Source organism: Ricinus communis, chromosome 1 (genome assembly GCF_019578655.1).
Source record: "Ricinus communis isolate WT05 ecotype wild-type chromosome 1, ASM1957865v1, whole genome shotgun sequence".
NCBI classification, from domain to species: domain Eukaryota; kingdom Viridiplantae; phylum Streptophyta; class Magnoliopsida; order Malpighiales; family Euphorbiaceae; genus Ricinus; species Ricinus communis.
Genome location: NC_063256.1, coordinates 6043370 through 6062285, shown reverse-complemented (window position 1 = coordinate 6062285; position 18916 = coordinate 6043370). Strand labels below are relative to the sequence as shown.

Genomic DNA, 18916 nt, shown 5'->3' with positions numbered 1-18916 from the left:
TTTCCCCTTCTGCAAATCCCCATGCAGCACACTATTTTCCACCAGTCTCTCGAGTATATATGGCCATTCATTTCAATATAGAGAAAAAATAAATTATATCAGCATAACTGCATTATTGTTTTTTTTTTTTTTTTGAAACAACGTTTTCATTGACATATTTGTTGTTCGTCTTCACAAATTTAAATAAAGATGGAACTTGTAATAGAAACAAATTGCAACACAGATAAGAAAAAGAAAAATAAAAAGGATAACTAAAAAGATCAATAGTAATAATGGTTCCCCCAAGTGGAATACATCCCAGTACCTACATCGCAATGGCGATTTACTATGCCCTGGTCAAGGAAAAAACTCATCGTGTCATATGTTGGCAGTATCTGCCCCTACTCTGGTCACTGCATGTGTCTATTGCAAGTCTGGCAAGTCCTGTTGGCTAGACTAACAGCATAATAACCTAAGATTATCATCTAACACACCACTGCTACCAAAATTTACTCAAATTCAAACATGAAAAGACATTCTTGCGGGGAAAATTGCTATTCATGCAGCAAAATACAAGAAGAAATCCTCTGAAAATGTTACCATCGTTTAATAAGAACTTAATGGACCATTTTGGATCCCGAATCAGGGAACACGAATGCGACCTTCATAATTTTACACTATACAAAATTTAAAAAATTCTTTGAGCAAGTATCATTAAAGTCAAAAGAAACTTGGATAGCATGGCAAGTTGACAGCTGACTTATACATCACAATTCAAAGTTAGCAATAATTGTATTTCTATAAATTTGTGGATGACATACATTAAAGTACCGATTAAGATAGAAGGCTCCTTCTGTGGAAATGCACTGATTAACTCTTTTGATATCAACACTAGGACCAATTTTTTCATGAATTTGCAGCACTACACATCTTATCCGACGGATGGTTTTCGTACATCAGAGTTTACTCCCAAGTATTTATCCAACACATTCTTGAATGCCTGCAAGAACAAATTACATTTAAAACTTAATTTCCAAAGTTCAATGCATCAAAGTTGCACAGGATATTCTTCATCCTTTTTCTTTTCTTTCTTCCTTTCTTCTTTTTATTATCTTTTCTTAAAGGATAAGTGAACCAAGGGATAAAGCAATTTTGAAATTGGAACAATAATAAGGCAAAGCTCTCCATTTGTGGTGGGGGGGGGGGGGGAAGACACTCCAGCTAAGCATGATCCCATCATCTTTGACAATAATCAGATTCATTTCAGCTGAATTTTGAATGTCAAGGAAGTATTTATCTATGGGAATGCCTGCAAGATTCTTATTGTCCACCTGCATCAAATGGAAGATATGCAGATGCTAATAAACTAATGCACATAAAGTTCACTCAACCTAAGATGCTATGAGAATATAAAAATCTAAAGAACTAAAAAGAAAAAAGGGCCACAGATAACTTTATAGAGATTGCTCATTTGCGAAAAAATCAATGTGGTCAAAGCTGAACTGCCTCAGAACCATAATGAAAGCAGGATGCAAATTTGAGTTGGATTCAGTCGGTATAACTTTTAATTCAAGGAAAGAACTACAAATCCACTATCTACATTTGGAACTTTGAATGTAATAGCCCTGCATGGCATTACTAACATGACATAGCATGCAATTTTTTACTAGGAAGAATCCAACGCTGTATCTGATAGAGTTCAAATAATGAATTTGTTCCTTTGCCTATTTTAATGGATGTGCTTGAGAAAAGGTATTCAGAGCTTGTTTATTTTTAGTCATTTTAAATCTAAAATCTCAAAGTATCCTTCATCATGGCCATGAAACCAAAAAAACTGTTAATGTTTCAGCCTCCTAAACATTTATGCAGTATGAATTTCACCAAAAAGTTCCAATTACAGAACCACTTCATAGTATAGAGGCTTCTCGACACATGAGATCACTGATGAAACAAAATGTAAAATTTGTAACTCTGAAAGAAATTCACGAGGTACTTAGATTGTGTAAAATATAGTAGGTTAATTACATTTTCTCATGTAACATCAATTAACACCAGGATCATTTTTAGTCTGCAGAATGCCCATGAAGCAAATGACCAACTTCAAAGATCATGCATCAAACCAAACAAATAGTTGGGTTGAGTAATCTGGGCTGCATCGATCTATATGGTGGTATATTTTATGAGAATTTCCACCTAAATATTCTGAATTGCCAATATTATTTTAAAATGGCATAGGCTGTTGAAAGAAGTGGTACTTTGCTTATGGAGGCAAGAATAATACATTTTATTTATAAAAAAGAACATGTTAGAAGATGCTTTCAAGAATGGGAATACACAGTATTACAATATACTAACATTCATTTGTTTCCCATTCAATTTTCAGCAAGCATTATGTTTTCATGCATCTCCAGTTTGAGAGGAGCACTGAATAAACCTCGATGAAATATGCTAAAAATGTTATATAGTATACAGGCCTCTCCATAAACTAATTTGAACTTTCAGTTAAATTCCCTAACATGTAGAACTACTCTTACCTCTTAAGCCACATGAACCAAGTAAATAAACCAAGGAAAAATGAAATAAATTCTTTTACCGACACAGACATCTTAAGAACCAAAATATATGGGGTAAACATTTTGGTAATGAATAAATAATATATGGACTTCAAAAAGACAGAGATTAGCCAAACAGCATCACCTGGAAAGCAAATGATTCTTTTGCATTCAAGATTGCATCCATTGCAGCAAATTGGTCATCAAATGCACCATAGAAAACTCGGTAGAATTTGTTCCTAAAATTGTAAATGATCAGTGATAGAGCAATGTTGAAGCAGTTTGTTCTTTCTTTGCAAGAAGGAATAGCTTCATGAAGTTAACAAATACCGATCTTCTTCAGTGTTTTGTTGATCAATCTCATCAAATTTTCTTGTGAGTACTTCTGCTCCTGCTGGTGAAAGCAAATGCAGTACCAGAGCCTCCAAGGTTCTTGGGAAATTGTGCTGGAGAAAAAGTGATACAATATGAAAAAAAAAATATCACAAAAACAATTGCAGTGAAATAAACTTTTCAAACATTAATATACATGTAGGGTATTTAAGTGAGATGGGTATTTCAAGTATTGTTTACAGAAAATCCAACGGCCAGTTTAGAGAGCAGGCTTAATGCAAGAGTCAAACTCACTGCCATAGAAAGAAGAACATTCTGAAGGGTGTGTGGATCAAGAGCCCCAAGAAATTTAGCAACTGCATCGTCCTCTGGGAATAATAAATTAGCTGTCACAGCAGAATCATTTGTAGCAGTTACAGGTTCACTGGGATCAGCGAGGTTAACACAGTCGTGAACCAAAGAAACAAGTTCATGAAGAGCCTGGAGAGAAAATGATTCCAACACATTCAAGTGATGTTTGTCTTTCCCTTGTGAATCCTTTTCTTCGCATGCCTGGAATAAACCAGAGTGACTATGATCTGATAAAAAGAAATGATCAGTCACCAGAAATCTGCCTGCTTAAAAACAAAGTTGAAATCTCTTTGCCAAAAACTAAAAGCTGTAGAAGGCAAATAGGCTCCAGTGAGTAGAGGCATTATGATCAAACTGACCTGCTTCTCCATTACTGAGAAGCTTGCGCGTACGCATCTTCTGTTTCTCCATGCCAGGAGAAGATGTTTTCTGGAGTATATGGTTCTGTCCTAATTTCAGGTAAATTTAGTATATTAAAGCTATTGAATGTAGACTTCCCATCAGAAAAAACAAATCTAGCATGAAACCCCACATTGTCTAAATAAAACAAAGTAATAAAATATCACCAATGTATGCTCATTTTTCATTCGTATATGGAGCCCTAATAAGGCTCTTAGACCTAAAATTGCCAAATGTTTCTGGTCTATAATCTAACTGGAAAAAAGAAAAAAAAAAAAAGAACTTTTAGGTACTGAGTACTTGATAAGTGCGAAGTAACACGCAACCATATTCACAGTTATATCTATTGGTAATTCTCAGGCTATATCAAGGATCCATTTCCAGGAAAAAAAAAAATTTCCTAGAGATTGCATTTAGAAAAGTGAATGCAAACTCAAAAGAAAAATATTCATATGAATTATGCATAGAAATATATCCGTATACATACAACGCACACAATCTAAAACAACAAACAATTTTGCACTGCCTATAAACAAGGGGGACACATACCATTTCTTTATCAATCAATCTTGATTTGACAGCATTTGAGAAATAAAACATGCCAAAAAAAATAAAAGAATTAAGTTAGCATATTGAATTGTTAAAACTAAAAGTAAAGAGAAACAGTTTTAACTCGTCACCGAGACAAAAGGGGGACGAACAAAAATTGAAAAAGTACAAGAGACAATGAAGCAAGAGAACCTTCTTAAAATTCTGCGCAAATAATAAGCATCCATGTGTTCTAACATGCTAGACATTATGTTGGACCGCCACCAGAAGTTAACAGCAATGGTCAAATCGTCACTATCTACTTGATGAAACCTGCAGCAATTAGAAACGGTGATCATCTGACCCTGATATATGTTGGAAATTAGGTTGAGTCGAAGGACAAAATAAATAATAATCATACTTAAGTATGCTATTTTATCAGGTTTCTGACCAGTGACAACCAACCAAAACATATATTCAGGACCAGAAATGAACTTGCAACATTTGATAATGACGTTATTTTTAACCATAGCATAAAGAATAATACACATTGCAGAAGTTTATGCTTCTGAGGTCGACACCTCCTTCATATTTTTTCTTGTCTCAGTGCAATTAAACCAATATAGATATCAAAAGGAGAAACATATTTTGAGATCATTGATCAAAAGAATTTTCTATTAGTAATTTTAGAGTGAGATTTCTTGCATGGGACCAGCATTATCAGTAAACTGCGACATGGGAATCATTTTGTGGATTGTAAAGAAGAAAAGAAAGTGAGTAGCATAAATAATTGAGACCTACCAGCCTTCGGGGATGAAAAGCGCATCACCTGCATGAAGAACAACCTTCTGCGAATATTCCAAGGAGAATTGTGCTCTTGGATACAATGAAAAATCAGGGTTTTCTAGAGCAACAGAACTGCCAGCCAGAAGAAAAATTAATGAAAAGAAAAGCGGGAATGGAACAAGAAACATAAACAATTAGTATATGATTTTGTGCATAAAAAAAGAAGAAGCATACCTGTGATTAGAGGCTTCCCCATATATAGGCATCGGGTATAAAAATGGGCTTGCAGAAGGAGGCCATAAGGTAACTGCAATGAATAGAAGTAATAAACCAAAAATAATAATAAAAAATAAAAGAAGCTAAGTACCATAAATATGGGTACACCTTTAACATGCATAATGTAAAAAAAGAAGAGAAAAAAAGGTCAGTCAAAATCAGTTAGCTGAGAGCTCCCCAATTGCAAAATTTATAAAATAAATAAAGAACCTTGTTTGCGTCCAGCAACTATGCTTAGAACATTATGATGTGGATCATAGTGAGTACTTGATCTAGCATGAGCATTATTCATCCACAGATTAATAGAAGCTAGTTCCTTTGACTCCAAAAAAGCAGGCTGCACAAAGTAATCAACACTCAATAAACATTTCTCTATGGATAACCAACTAAACAAGAAGAAAAGAAGAGCAGAAACAATTTGAATGTCTTCTCTAAGAGTTGCAAGTTGGACCCTCTCTCGATCTTCAGTATTCATAATTGGCACCTAAAATACAAGCAATTAAATTTCAAGATTATGTTCTGCCGACAGCTTACACATCATAATATGCACGCAAAAGAAACAGATATTGGTAATTAATCAAAAAAGAAACACATTCATCACTTAGAAGGCACCATATTCATACCTGGGCCAAATAGACCTGTTGAGCATAATCACCAGAAATCAAATGGTCCTGCTCTTCTGCATCAGAAACTGCAGGCTGATGCCCTTCTTCTTTTGCTATACGCTGCTTGCAAAAATCAATAAACGTGGAGAACGGAAATGGAACCTATAACAGGAAGGAAAACATGATGAGTGTGTTTGGAAAGTCTAAATGCAAGAATTCAAATCAATTGAACTCTATTCAGTCAATTCTCATATAATTCAGTTTTTCTTAGCTTCAAAAAAAAAAAAATGCATTTTATAAGGTACTTTGGAAAACATGAAAATCCAGACACAGATGACATGATTTTGGAAGAATTCAATGGAATTGATTTCTTGCACGTGTTTTTGTGCCAAGAAATCAAATATAAGCTGAAGTTAATGTCATCAAAGAGAGGAAGCACTTGAAAGATGGAATTACCCTCTCATGGCTTCTAAGATCGCCATAAAAGACAGGTGCAGTTCTGGAAAGCATAGCTTCAATGGTAGATGATCCTACCCTTTCCTAAATTCATAAGAAATGGAAAATAAAACAGAGTTCAGTCCAGTTTAGTTCATACATAGAAAGTAGAACTAAATTGCTTCAAGGTAAAAGTAGTAAATGAAAAAGGAATCAATACCTGCAAATAGTCGAGACCGCCATTAGCAGGATTCCACTTGGTGAAAGCTTTCCATTGCCTCGTGTATCCATTGAAGGCCTTTCCAAAAAGATATATGAAAAAGAAACGTAGGAAAAGTGCATCAGTAAATTTTGAGGTACAAGCTCAAAAGAAAAAGAGAAATTGAATCCAGTTGACTGTTAAAAGGAAATACAGCAGGGACGTTTTCGGATTCTATCTGAGACGCGAAAACTGGTGCTGAAGGAAGCTTTTCGAATGTTTTGACTCGCCATTGCTTAATCTCCTCCCCCATGCGTGTGCTTCTTTTTTTTTTTTTTTTCCTCCCTGCTACACACTCGGTGCGTTGCTCGCTCGATGAGAAGGCAGCAGCGCCAGACTGGGAATTTCATTTGTTTATGGGTCCAAAAAATGGCTTATTCCACGTGAATCCAAGTCCAATAGTAAGCCCAGCCTTTTTATTTGACAACTTCTGATTCTCAATTATCATTTTATTTATTCCAAAGAATCTTTCTTTTTACAGATAGAACAATTAAACAATTTTATTTTATTTTAATAACTATCTGAAGAACCATAAAGTTTTAGGTCAAGGTTTGGTTTTCTCTTCAATCCAATTCATTCCTCTAATATTTCGTTATAAACCATTGTCAAAATTTGATTTTCTCTTCAATCCAATTCATTCTCATAACATTTTGTTATCCACCATTGATGTGGTAATAACACTACTCTTTGTATTTTTTTAAACCATTTTCGATCCTATAATATTTCATTATAAATCATTGATATGATAATAACAATACTCTTTTGTATATTTTTAATACCATTTTCAACGATATAAAATATGCAATGCAACTTAAATTTAGTCCATTGCCTATTTTTTAATTATTTTACTTAATTAAAAAGAATTCTTATATAATTCATATGCATATCTCATCTACACATTAAATTGATAAATATTAATTTTAAATAATTATTATTGAATCTATCATCTAATGGCAAAATATAAAAACTCACACATGAACACTATTCTCTCATTAACTGAGATGTATAAATATGATATAAGTAAGAATTAAGCCTTAATTAAAAAGATCGTTTTTAGGAATGAATTAACAAAACGGACAGCTAGATAATATATACACAGTTTAAGCTTTTTGTCGATTCAAAAGTAATGAACTGGTGGACTATGAATTCTGATGACAAGCAGCTCCTTCTTTAGTCGGAGTAGTTGCGAACCTGCAAGAGTAAAAGAGTATGTAGTAGGCGTAAGTTCTAGTAATGATGGACACCTCATTGTCATTTACGATTTCTGCAATCTCCTTCAAATCTTCTACGGCAACATTCACTCAGCAAAGGGTTAGTGTTGTCATCTACATGCCTAGTCTTGTTTGTTGCCCTGTAAATTTCATAAGGAAAATAAAATTGAAAAGTATTGGATTGGATTGGCACAGCATAATACGAGCTAACAAAGAATTGCTTCCTCTGAATTGCACTAGGCGACAGACTTTACCTCTTGGACCAAAAAAAAATAAAAAGGAAGATAAACTTTTACCAAGGATAAGGACCGCATCAATGCACTGGCGAAGAAGCCATGCGATGCGAGAGCTAACTGAGAGGAGGTACAGCCGAACTTTCCGGCCAACTTTCATAACTTGTTCGTATAATATTTTGTTTGTTTTTAAATTTTCATCGGTGAAACTTGGATGTTCAGCCTGGCGGTTATTACAAAAATTAATTCGGATACGTTTTTACAGTGGATGGTTTATCAGTTCCAAAATCATTCCAAGAACCTTTAGCAGGTAAGGCTGGAATATTTTATTTCTCACCAAAAGATCCACGGCCTAGAGGGCTATAAGCCACTATTCCAGCTCCAATTTCCTTGCATTAAATAAAAAGAATTTGAATGTTTGAACCCACAGTTCCCGTTAAATATAGAACAACAGCAATTTTTCTTGCATTATACAGGCTTACTCATTTTACTCGTGTACAAAAGGGAAAAAGCAATTCAAGCAGACAAAATAAAGAGTTTTCTCAAAGAGAACATACAGGAATTTCTGTGCCTAAATTCAAAATATTGATAGCATGAATAACTGCACACTCAAAGCCACAAAGTGGAGCTCATGAGTCTAATTGGACTTGCAAAACTGACCTCAACTCATTGAGACAAGCAAAAAATTATTGGAAAAGCCAAACAAATATGAACAGCTATAAGATACAAATGGAGTCAACACCTAAGATATCAAGGATAAGGCAGAGTTTTCCTTCCTACTATACCTGCCCATAAATAAATAAGATTTATAATTTGTATGGTTTGAAATGTAAAATTATTGTTTTTCCAGCCAAAGAAAGACCTTGGACCAGTTTCCTGACCAAAGAGGAAACAACTAATTTGCCGACTAATTAGTGAGTTCGCAAGAGGATTTACTTTTAAGAACTCACATGCAAAGGGGGACTATCTCTCCCTTTATACACGAGACCATGGGGACCATTCCATTTGTAAAGCATGGGTGCACTGCATGAGCCCTCTATATTGTTTCCGAAAGAGCTTCAAATAACCCAACATATACTTTATTCTCTTCTTCAACTAACTTCTCAAGTTCTTCCATCTATCATTATGGGAAAATGAAACAGCTAATAAAACTTATAGACCATTGCAAACGCTATAAAATTAGAAAATGAAGTTAACTGAAGCACATACCGTGTCCTCAAAAGATGCTGGTAATAGAGATCAATATATTGCACATCAAGACGCTTAAGGCTAGCTTCAGAGCTTTCTCCTACATATTCCGGTCGGCCACAAACTACCAGGCCATCAGGTCCCATTTTGAGCATACCAGATTTAGTGGCTACCTAGATTTTATCTCTGGGCAACTGCTTCAGAGCTTGAAAACCTTCGAATTAGATACAAGTTGAAATATTACATTCTACATAAAACTACAAATTATAACGTAGTTGGTTCCCAGATGCTTGCCACCTGACAAATAAAACAAAAACATCACATTACACTGAAAATAGACACCTCAGCTCAGTTCCATGTGAAGTGAAGAGAACACTTCGTAGAAAACATAACAATGATGAAATTAGAGCTTACAGATAACCAGACCCAAAAGTAACTTCGCGTGCACTAAGCGTCTGTTTTTCTTTTTGGGATTCATCGTATGAATCAAAATTAGTCCAATTATAGTAATGCCCAAGCAAAGCCAATCCAAGAGGAATTACCTTTCCAACTAGACTTTCATTAGCACTTTCACCATAAATATTTGCTGTGTCAAAGAAAGTGATAACCTTACTGAAAGCATACATAATGATTGGTATTCCTTCCTCATCAGACAGAGGATAATTGTACGGTCCACTGAGAACGGTACATTCAAACCCCAACTTAGAAACCTGAAAAGATAACAGAAGAAGAAGAAGAAGCAATTTTGAATGGCATGCACATCAGAGGATAATGAATATATGGATCAAAGATTGATACCTCCAACCCCTGGTTTCGAAGTTTGACTCTTGGAATTAGATTTTCTTGAACGAGTGCTTGTTCTCTTTGTTCTAAGGACAATAGTAGTCATTTCTTTTAAGCCCAAATATGCTTTGTGAAGTTAGGCCAGTCATATAAAATTCATAAAATAGATATTACCCTTCGAATTTGTCAAATTCCTCATGAGCTATATACCAGGATTTTCGAACTTAAATAATGGACTTTTTCAGGTAAGAAAAGTAGCTTTTAATTATAAATTTGCAAGTAAGGGGAAACAACTAATTTGCCAACTAATTAGCGAGTCTACACATTTTTAAGTTGAGCAGTGACTATACTTAGATGCCTTTAATGATAATTTGTAGCTCAAGCATGAACATAGAGCATCAATAGAAAAAATTAATAATTAAAATAAAAATAAATACACTCACATGATATCCATTTGAAGATATTCTTGGTTCTTATTCAACTTACAGAAACTCGAAACTGAAATCACAGTAATAAAAGTCTTAACAATTTTTACACCAGATTTTCCTCGGTAAAAAAAGAAAAAAGAAAAATTCTACTCCGTCACTACAGTACGAAGGGCCAAAGAACTCTTGACTTCTTTAGACTCAGCATTAGCCTCTCTCTGCGCAACAATCTTCGACATTCCAAACATCTGAAAATTGAAAGTATAAGAAAACTTCAATTGTTCAATGAAGAAAAACAATAACCAACTAGCAATGAATTCTAAATTAACTCAAACCTTGTGGATGGTATTCTTAAAGCAACTCTTATGCTCTTCCATAGATGCATTAATAAACTCATCAATATGATCCTTTACATCCTCTAGGAAAGTCCCCTCCTCATTCTTCTTCTTTCGACGCGAAGAAACAGTGGGCGACGACTGCTTTTGTTGTCAATTGTTTTGTGTTGTCTCCATTGTTTTTTCCTCTTTTTACTATTCCTGGTCTGAAAATTGGAGGCGAAGTGCCCGGTACGATGCAATTTACTTAGAGAAGGGAGTTGTTATCATTGGCAGGAAATAAAAACTAATAAAAGATGAAATTAGCTAGTTAAGTAGTTGCCCTAAATTTTTTATAGGCTTTTGTTTCTTAATCTATTTTGGGCATTGGGTTGGGCCTAACTTAATGGGATTGACATGAGTAATGCGAAAATTATTTATGTAAGTGTATTTAATAGTTTAGGTATATATTTCCATTCCCGCACCAAATAACATATATTTATTAAATTCAAATAATTAAATATAATATCAAATGTTCATTATATATAAAATATTTAATTATATATTTCTTATCTTAAATAAACAGTTATTTTTTGTTCATCTTAAATTATATTTCTTTTAATTATTAATTTAGTAAATAAATTGTTAGATATATCATTCATTAAGTTTGGATTATCATACTTTTTGAATAAGCTCATACGAGTTAAAAGAGAAAAAGAGCTGAATTTGAATCAAAACTTAAAATATTTAAATTATGTACATCCTTATTTCTGTATAATTTTTCTTATTATTTATTTTCAACACAATATTTATTTTCATTTGAAATAAATTTTAAAAGCATCTTTTCCTCATATTTTTCCTGGATAGAGTCCAATCCAAATCTAAGAGCGTAATAAAAAATTTGAGAAGCTTCAAGTTGAGGCTTGATCAAATGTGATTGTAACATAATTTACTTTAAATAAGATAATCAGACTGAATTGATGATGGCGTACAGATAACTTAAATTCAATCTTTATCTGGTGGTACACTAATTATTTCTATTAATTTATTTTTACTAAAGAAACCGCAACAATTAGAGAGGTCATACTTATGTGTAAGCACCCTGAATTGCATCAAGTCAACATGGACTTTGATTTCTCAATTGTTGTCAAGTTGATACGAGGAGACTCGCCTATCAATTAGGACATCTAGAACTTGAAGTATGGGTTTGATAGCATTAAACTAAATCCTATATAAAAAGGGTTTCAATTGATATAACTATAATTTATATGTTTAAGGTAATACTTGTAAGTGCACGAACCATTTTTATAGTAAAAGCTACAAGGTCGATCTTTCAAAAAACAATAATGCTAATTATTTTAAAAACTAATTATTAATATAAAACAGTAAAAATAAATTTAAAACACTTTAAATTAGTATTTTGAGAAAGTAGAATATTCATAAAGGGAATAACTAAACAATAAATAAATATGCAATTTAAATATTTGTGATTTAAGCTATATGATGAAAATAATATTTAGCATCGCCAATTACTTAATAATTCTCTTGTTTTACCTTAAGCCTACATCTAATGAATGAGATTGTGATATGTATTTTTCTTTAATTACTCAACCTAATGATGTAACTAAAATTTTTTCGACCAACATAGTTAAAGTAAATATAGTGTTTCTAATACATAAATATTTTCATAATAACTACTATTATTAAATTGATATGATCGTCAACTAATAATAAAATTAATAAAGATATAAAGGTAAATAAACAACTCATTAAATAAAGATAAAACAAGGCTCATACATAAATAAATAAATAAAAGTTAAACTAGACATTTAAGAAAACTAACTTAACATATTTAACTCAATGATCATGGTATTAAATAAAAAGATATAAAAACAAAACAAAAAATAAAACTCTCTTGAAATCTAGAATCCTTCAAATAGTAAGATGATTAGTCATCACTTATCACTTGTTGAAAAACTTCATAGATATTAGAAGAACAATAAAAACTAATAATATGTATGGCAACGAAGAGGAGAAGGTAATTTAAAGGGAAGGGGAGGGAGTTGAATGAAAGGGAAGAAAAAATTATCATTTTATTATGTTTGGTTACATAAAAATAATTATTAAAGAAAAGTGAAGAGAAATATGTAAAATTTGTTTGGATAAGTAGGAGGGAAAGGAAATAATAATTATTACAAGACATAAAAATCCTTAAATTGATACATAAGTTGCAACAAAAAATATGTCATTACATAATAAAATACATACAAGCTTTACAAGTTTTAATTAATTATAATATTTAATTTTAAATAATTTTATAATGAAATGCATATAAATTTATTTTTTATTTTGATGAAATTATGAGATAATTAACTATAAGATTATGAATATACTAAAAGTTGATTTCAACATCTGCCTACCATCAACGGTGGGAAAATTAATCAATCTTATCCATAAGCAGAAAAGAAAAATACATAAGAAATTGTGAAACATTTCAAACTTGGCAATGCAATGCTAGAAAATGTCACAGAAGCGTAGCGTGTAGATAATCTTCGCAAATTGCAACAATTGAGTAATTAGAGAATTCAAATTTTGAATTAGCTGAAAAGGGGCTAAAGCCATCATCATCCATAAACGTATATATCGATTTTTTTAAAAAAAAAAAAAAAAGAACAAAGAAAATTAAGATTCAATTAAACCACCTTTTTTTTTTTCTCCCTTTTTTCTGTCCGCTACCCCCGCGCCCTCTCACGTTCGTATTAACCAATTTCACGCGTTTATTCTGTACTGAACCCATGCGCCTAGTTGCAGATTTTATTTTATTTTTTTTCCAAATTTTGAAACTTTATTTTTCATCGTTAAGAAGAAGAAAAAAGAAAAAAATGAAGAAGAAAGAACTTTGGGCTATACAAATGATTTTCTCTTAAGAAATTTATGGATATTAAAATAACATATCTTATTGTTAAGAGTAGTATTCATTTAACCCATCAACTGTTGGTCCAATTGATAAATTATAGTCAATTTTTCCACCTTTAAAATAAATGATTGAATGTATTAAATTGTTGTAAGGAGAGCATTATTCGCTCAAGAAGTATATTGGTTTAGGAAATTGAAAATTTGTGTGTTAATGTAAATTTTATCTTTCTTTTTTTTTTTTTGAGAAAAAGCTTTATTTGACTAATTAAGGAAAATTTTAATTCGAGTCATTTTTAAATTAAAATTAAATGAGGCGACAAATATAAATATTTTTTAATCTTACATAATTGCCAAATCAATTGTAACAGTAACTAAGTATAGTTAAATTTGTTTCGACAAATGAATAGGGATAAATCTTTCTTTTTTTTATAATTGATTAAATAATAAACGGTTTTAATCTTATTTCTAGAGTTCGTTGTGAGAAGAAAAAAACAAGTAAAACAACCAAACAAAAGTTACTGAAATGGGAAAAGCATAAAAGTGATTTAGGTAAATCATTAGGCATCGGTTTACATTTGGGTCAAAACTATTCCCATTGCTGTGTATTTTGTATATTCATAGTTCTTGTTTTCTTCTTAATTTATAATGTACATATAGAAAGCGAAGGAAAAGAAAGGGGAAGTGAATTAAGTGCAGTAGTAGCATCATGATTTTCGATTTGAAATGAATTTTGGTGGGAGTAGAAGCTCCTTCTATGCTTGGCCTACGGAGATTGAGGAGGAGAATGTGGTGATTGATCCATGAGAATGCGAGGGATTTTAGGATAGAAAATGCAAGCTAGATAAAAGTTGATCAATTATTTAGTTTAGTAAATTTTTAACGATTCAGAATCATATTATATGAAATATTGTCCGTTTTGAACTCCATTCGCCTCACGATTTTATCCCTTTAGCGGGTTCGAGAATTTTCCATGAAGTCTCTCATCCTATAATTTCTTTAAACTAAACACGTTTTATTTTGGAATTTCTATAACTTTTAAATAAGTTAGGTTAATAATTTGTAGTTAATAAATCATTGAAAAGATATTAATAAAATGATTTATATCATCCACTGGATCATTTAATTTTGACAAAAAATATATAAATTTAGTCAGCTTATCCAATTTTTATATATTTGAATTTTAGTGCCACCACACTCATAATGTTATACAAAATTTAGAAGAATAACTCCAATATTTTTTAAAATAATTTAATATAAAATATAAGAAAATGTGTAAAACATTTCAATCTATCGAATGAAATGTTCACTAGTATAATTATTGATTCAACATTTTTATTTGTTCCAGTAATATATTCATTTCAACACATCAATTATACATAGAAATTGAATAATTTTTTGTAAATAGAATTAATTGAATTATAGATAATATGTAAAATATAAATTATTTTAAAATCCGATCAAATTTTAAACAATAATGCAGCGGTGCATTTATAAAATATAAATTAACAAACTTTTATAAAATGGTCATAATTTATATAAAAAAATATATTTTCATCTATACTCCGTATATATATTTGCGATATTAATTAAATGTATAAATTTCTTAAAAATAAAACCATTTTTATAACTATTAATTTTCTAGAAAGCAATAACATCTTTGATTATGTATGATTAACAATCTTAAAAAAAAAAGATTTAGTATTTTGAAAAGAAATACAAGGACAGATCGTTAGTAATTAATTTATAATTGGCATGCAGCTAAATAAATACTGTTAGTGACAAATTTATGCATGCATCTAGATCGGTGTATTGGAAATATTAATAGAGATTTAACTCTTTTTTTTCTTTTCTTCTGGTGAGGGTGCAAATTCAACCAAATCTCGGAAAAAGATGTGCATGCAAATACGGTGCACGTAGTGATCATGGAATCTCTTTCACCCACTATAAGCTCCAATCATATTCATACATCAAAAGGGGCGGGTAAAGATTTTAATTTAATTAACAAACAGGATATGGTGCTTAGCGCGGGGTTTGAGTTTCACGCTCATGGACGCGAGTGGAAAGGAAACTCCGAAACTATAGACAGGCAATTAGATGATGTGTTAGGACAAAAATCACGGAACTGGCGGGAGATTAGAATTTCATGAATCAACGCGGAGAAGTGGGCCGAAAGAATGATTTATTTATGAGGGTGTGTTTGCATCAACGACTATAGAGAGTTCCAAATCAACAATATTTTTTAATTTTTTTATAATGATTTTAATAATACCATAAACATAAAAAATATTACTTAATTATTGATCTATAAAATATATTTGTTTTAAGAAAATCTATAATTTTTATTTTTAAAATTAATAGCTATGTCGGATAATTGTGACTTATTTAAATAATTGAGATTTATAAATAAATATATAAACAATTTAAATTTAATAGAAGAATATATTTTAATTTTTTATAATACTGATCAATTATTTATAAATAGCAGTATCACAATGTTTACTCTAGCAAAATATCTTTCTTATTATTATTTACTCAATTTGAAAGTGAATACTTGGTTTGTTTGATTACAAATCTAATTTTTGGGATCTTACTTAAATTTTTTATCATATAAAAAAAATATACTGCAGATTATTGGATGTAATATATTTGTTCCTTAGAGATTTATTATTAGTGTCGATCCAATTATTGCTATTAAGACATTGTTCTAATTAGTCATTAAAAAGAAATGGTCCTGATGAGTTTGGTTCATTATCTTGAAATTTGACCTTATGAATTGTTGGCTTTAATAGATAAAGCATAAGGAAATCCATGTGTATGACACGTTTTCCGTGACAAATGGACAACGGGAAATGATTCTTAGACACGGAAAGCTTCTTCGTAATTTATAGATCATAAAATCCTACACATGTCGACTTCGTATTATTCAATTAATAAGATTATATTTCAAAAAATTGATTAATTTTTATATATTTTGTGAGATAATATATTTGAGTATTATTTTCATTTTAACTGCAAAGATTATACTAGCACGATACTTTACTATTTTTCAATTATATCGTAAGGTGTATAAAAATATATAAATAATTGATAAAATTTATTAATATTTATCTAATTAAATTAATAAAATTACTTATTAATTTAATTAATAATAAAAATAAAAATAAATACGATTTTATAAGTTCAACTTATTAAAGTTTTTATAACTACGTTGATCACTTAAAATATTATTAATATAAATAAATACTAATTATGATTTTTAATATAATACAAGTATCTATGTTATATTTATATTTAAATTAGATCAGTTTAATTAAACTATTAAATATATAATTAAGTTGATAAAAATTATAATTTAGCATTATTGAAATATTTATTTTTTATTTTTTACTATATAAATAATAAAAAATCTAAAGATCAATAATTTAGATGCAAGTACATAAATAAAACCCATCAATATCAATTATACTGTCGATCCATAAAAATAATTTTGGTATATTTCCAATTGCCATAAACATAAATAGAATTAAAGAAAATGATGGATATATCTCGTAATCTCTCACGCAAGAGAAAAGTCTTGTTGCTGGGTCTATACCAAGAAATAGGTTTGAAATATTATCAATACCATCATTTAAATTTTAATATGTTTTGGTATTTTGTTGACAGCTTCAAGTGCACAAAAGGATTCGGTCACTCTCACCTAACCCTTTTTCTTTCTTTCTTTCCCTATCCATTTTAAGTGGGTATTATTAAGAAAAAATAAATCAATATTATGGTAATGTAGATTGACTCCATCTACATTTTTACGTTATTATTCACACTAGTAGGAAAAGGGCATAGTGTATCTTGTGCTAACTGCAACCCTAAATTAGGTCACATGTCCTGCTCTAATATTTCCAATCACCTAATTTAGCATCAATCGGTTTTCATTTTGATGATCTTTGTCTTTATATATTACCAAATAATAATTAAAAAAAAAATGAAGTCATTATTGCTTTCAATTGATATTGTTATTGGTATCTATTTTAATCTTTTAACTTCCTTTAGTTTTACCTTAAATTTAATGATAGAGTAAAACTAAAAGTTTTGTTTAAGTATCTAAAACTAGCAAAACAGAACATTTTAAAAGGTCATTATTTAGATATAGATAAAGAATAAAAATATATTTCCTTCAAAAGTAAAATGATTTTCGAAAAACCAACGGATTCATTCTCACATTTGCATAGAAAAGAAGAAAGGATGAATTTTGAAATATATAATATACTCTCCACATGAGCTACATGATGTGCCCTTGCCTTTGGCATTAAGGAAGAACCAAAAGTTTACATCATTCCTAATGAAAAAAGCCGACCAATCTTACACCATCAAATCCCAAACTTTTTTGCTTTTTAAATTTATTTTCTATGCCTTTGTAATCTTTTTTTAAAACTTAATTATAATAAAAGAAATATATTTTTTTAAATCTTTAAAGATGGTAGAAATTAACTTGTTAAATCTTTTCCGATGAAGTCTATAGAGCAAATCATCGAAGATAAAGTCTGAAACGAGACAATTACATACAATTCAATAATTTTGAGATGCCATGTGGAAGACCTCGCGGTTGTGGATCCCGCGTTGACATGGCCTAAAAGGGATGTGTGTGAACTTATAAAAATTAAAAGATTTATATTTAATACTAATTTTTAATATTTTTAAAAATAATAATAAATTAACTATTTTTATATATTTTTAATTTTTAAAAATTTTTAAATTATATTAATACAATAATATAAAAATTATTTTAAATATATCTATTAATTAATTTAAATAATATATAACTTAATACTTTAATTGGTATTGCTATTTTTAAAATTTAAAAATTATTATATAATTAAAAAATATTTTATTATTAAATATAATATTAAAATATAATTTAATATATCTTTTATAATTAAAATTATTATTTAATTAGAAAATTAATTTATTAATTAATATAATATTAAATATAATTAATATATTATTTTTAAGGATAAAATTAGTATCATTTTATTAAAAAATTATATATTAATTAATAAACTATTAAAGTATAATAAATATATTATTATTTAGAATTAAAGTGGGTATTTAATTAAAAATGTAACTTATTAATTAATAAATTAATAAATTTTTTTAAAATTATATATAAATTTAAATTATGCGAGTTAAAAATAATATATATATTAAATAAAAAATTTACATTTTAAAAATTTAGTACACATATTAAATAAATTTAATATTTTAAAAATTTAATATATATATATATATATATATTATATAGAGATTTTTGTTTATAATTTTAAATTCAGGTCAAGGAGGGGAAAGAGAAAG

At 29.9% G+C, this 18916-nt stretch overlaps 1 protein-coding gene and 1 pseudogene across 4 annotated transcripts; both read right to left on the bottom strand.

Annotated features, from left to right (window-relative positions):
- Nucleotides 1–666: 666 nt before the first annotated feature.
- Nucleotides 667–6840, bottom strand: LOC8276685. Of its 4 annotated transcripts, none has more exons than XM_048377948.1 (15): nucleotides 6658–6839; nucleotides 6465–6542; nucleotides 6266–6349; nucleotides 5828–5971; nucleotides 5620–5688; nucleotides 5472–5541; nucleotides 5163–5235; nucleotides 4944–5060; nucleotides 4356–4475; nucleotides 4164–4182; nucleotides 3575–3659; nucleotides 3159–3442; nucleotides 2862–2977; nucleotides 2677–2770; nucleotides 667–979 (listed from the first exon to the last, which is right to left on the bottom strand). In XM_048377948.1, exons 1-15 carry the CDS (start codon nucleotides 6754–6756, stop codon nucleotides 911–913), a joined length of 1521 nt encoding a protein of 506 aa, XP_048233905.1. In that variant the 5' UTR covers nucleotides 6757–6839; the 3' UTR covers nucleotides 667–910. The 4 variants fall into 4 exon arrangements, with proteins under 4 accessions (XP_048233905.1, XP_015575891.1, XP_048233901.1 ...); XM_015720405.3 differs by having other exon boundaries at nucleotides 5415–5541; nucleotides 6658–6838; XM_048377944.1 differs by having other exon boundaries at nucleotides 5472–5688; nucleotides 6658–6840.
- A 3480-nt stretch (nucleotides 6841–10320) lies between these two features.
- On the bottom strand, nucleotides 10321–10967 carry LOC8276688 (annotated as a pseudogene).
- Between the last annotated feature and the right edge of the window lie 7949 nt (nucleotides 10968–18916).

What these genes read in the sequence shown, in the direction of transcription:
- LOC8276685 (XM_048377941.1), bottom strand. Translation starts at nt 6,756, where the DNA reads ATGGGGGAGGAGATTAAGCAATGGCGAGTCAAAACATTCGAAAAGCTT. An exon ending in AATCCGAAAACGTCCCTGCT is followed by an intron (nt 6,543 to 6,657) that starts GTATTTCCTTTT and finishes CTTTTTGGAAAG; the next exon opens with GCCTTCAATGGATACACGAG. An exon ending in GGGGAAGCCTCTAATCACAG is followed by an intron (nt 5,061 to 5,162) that starts GTATGCTTCTTC and finishes TCTGGCTGGCAG; the next exon opens with TTCTGTTGCTCTAGAAAACC.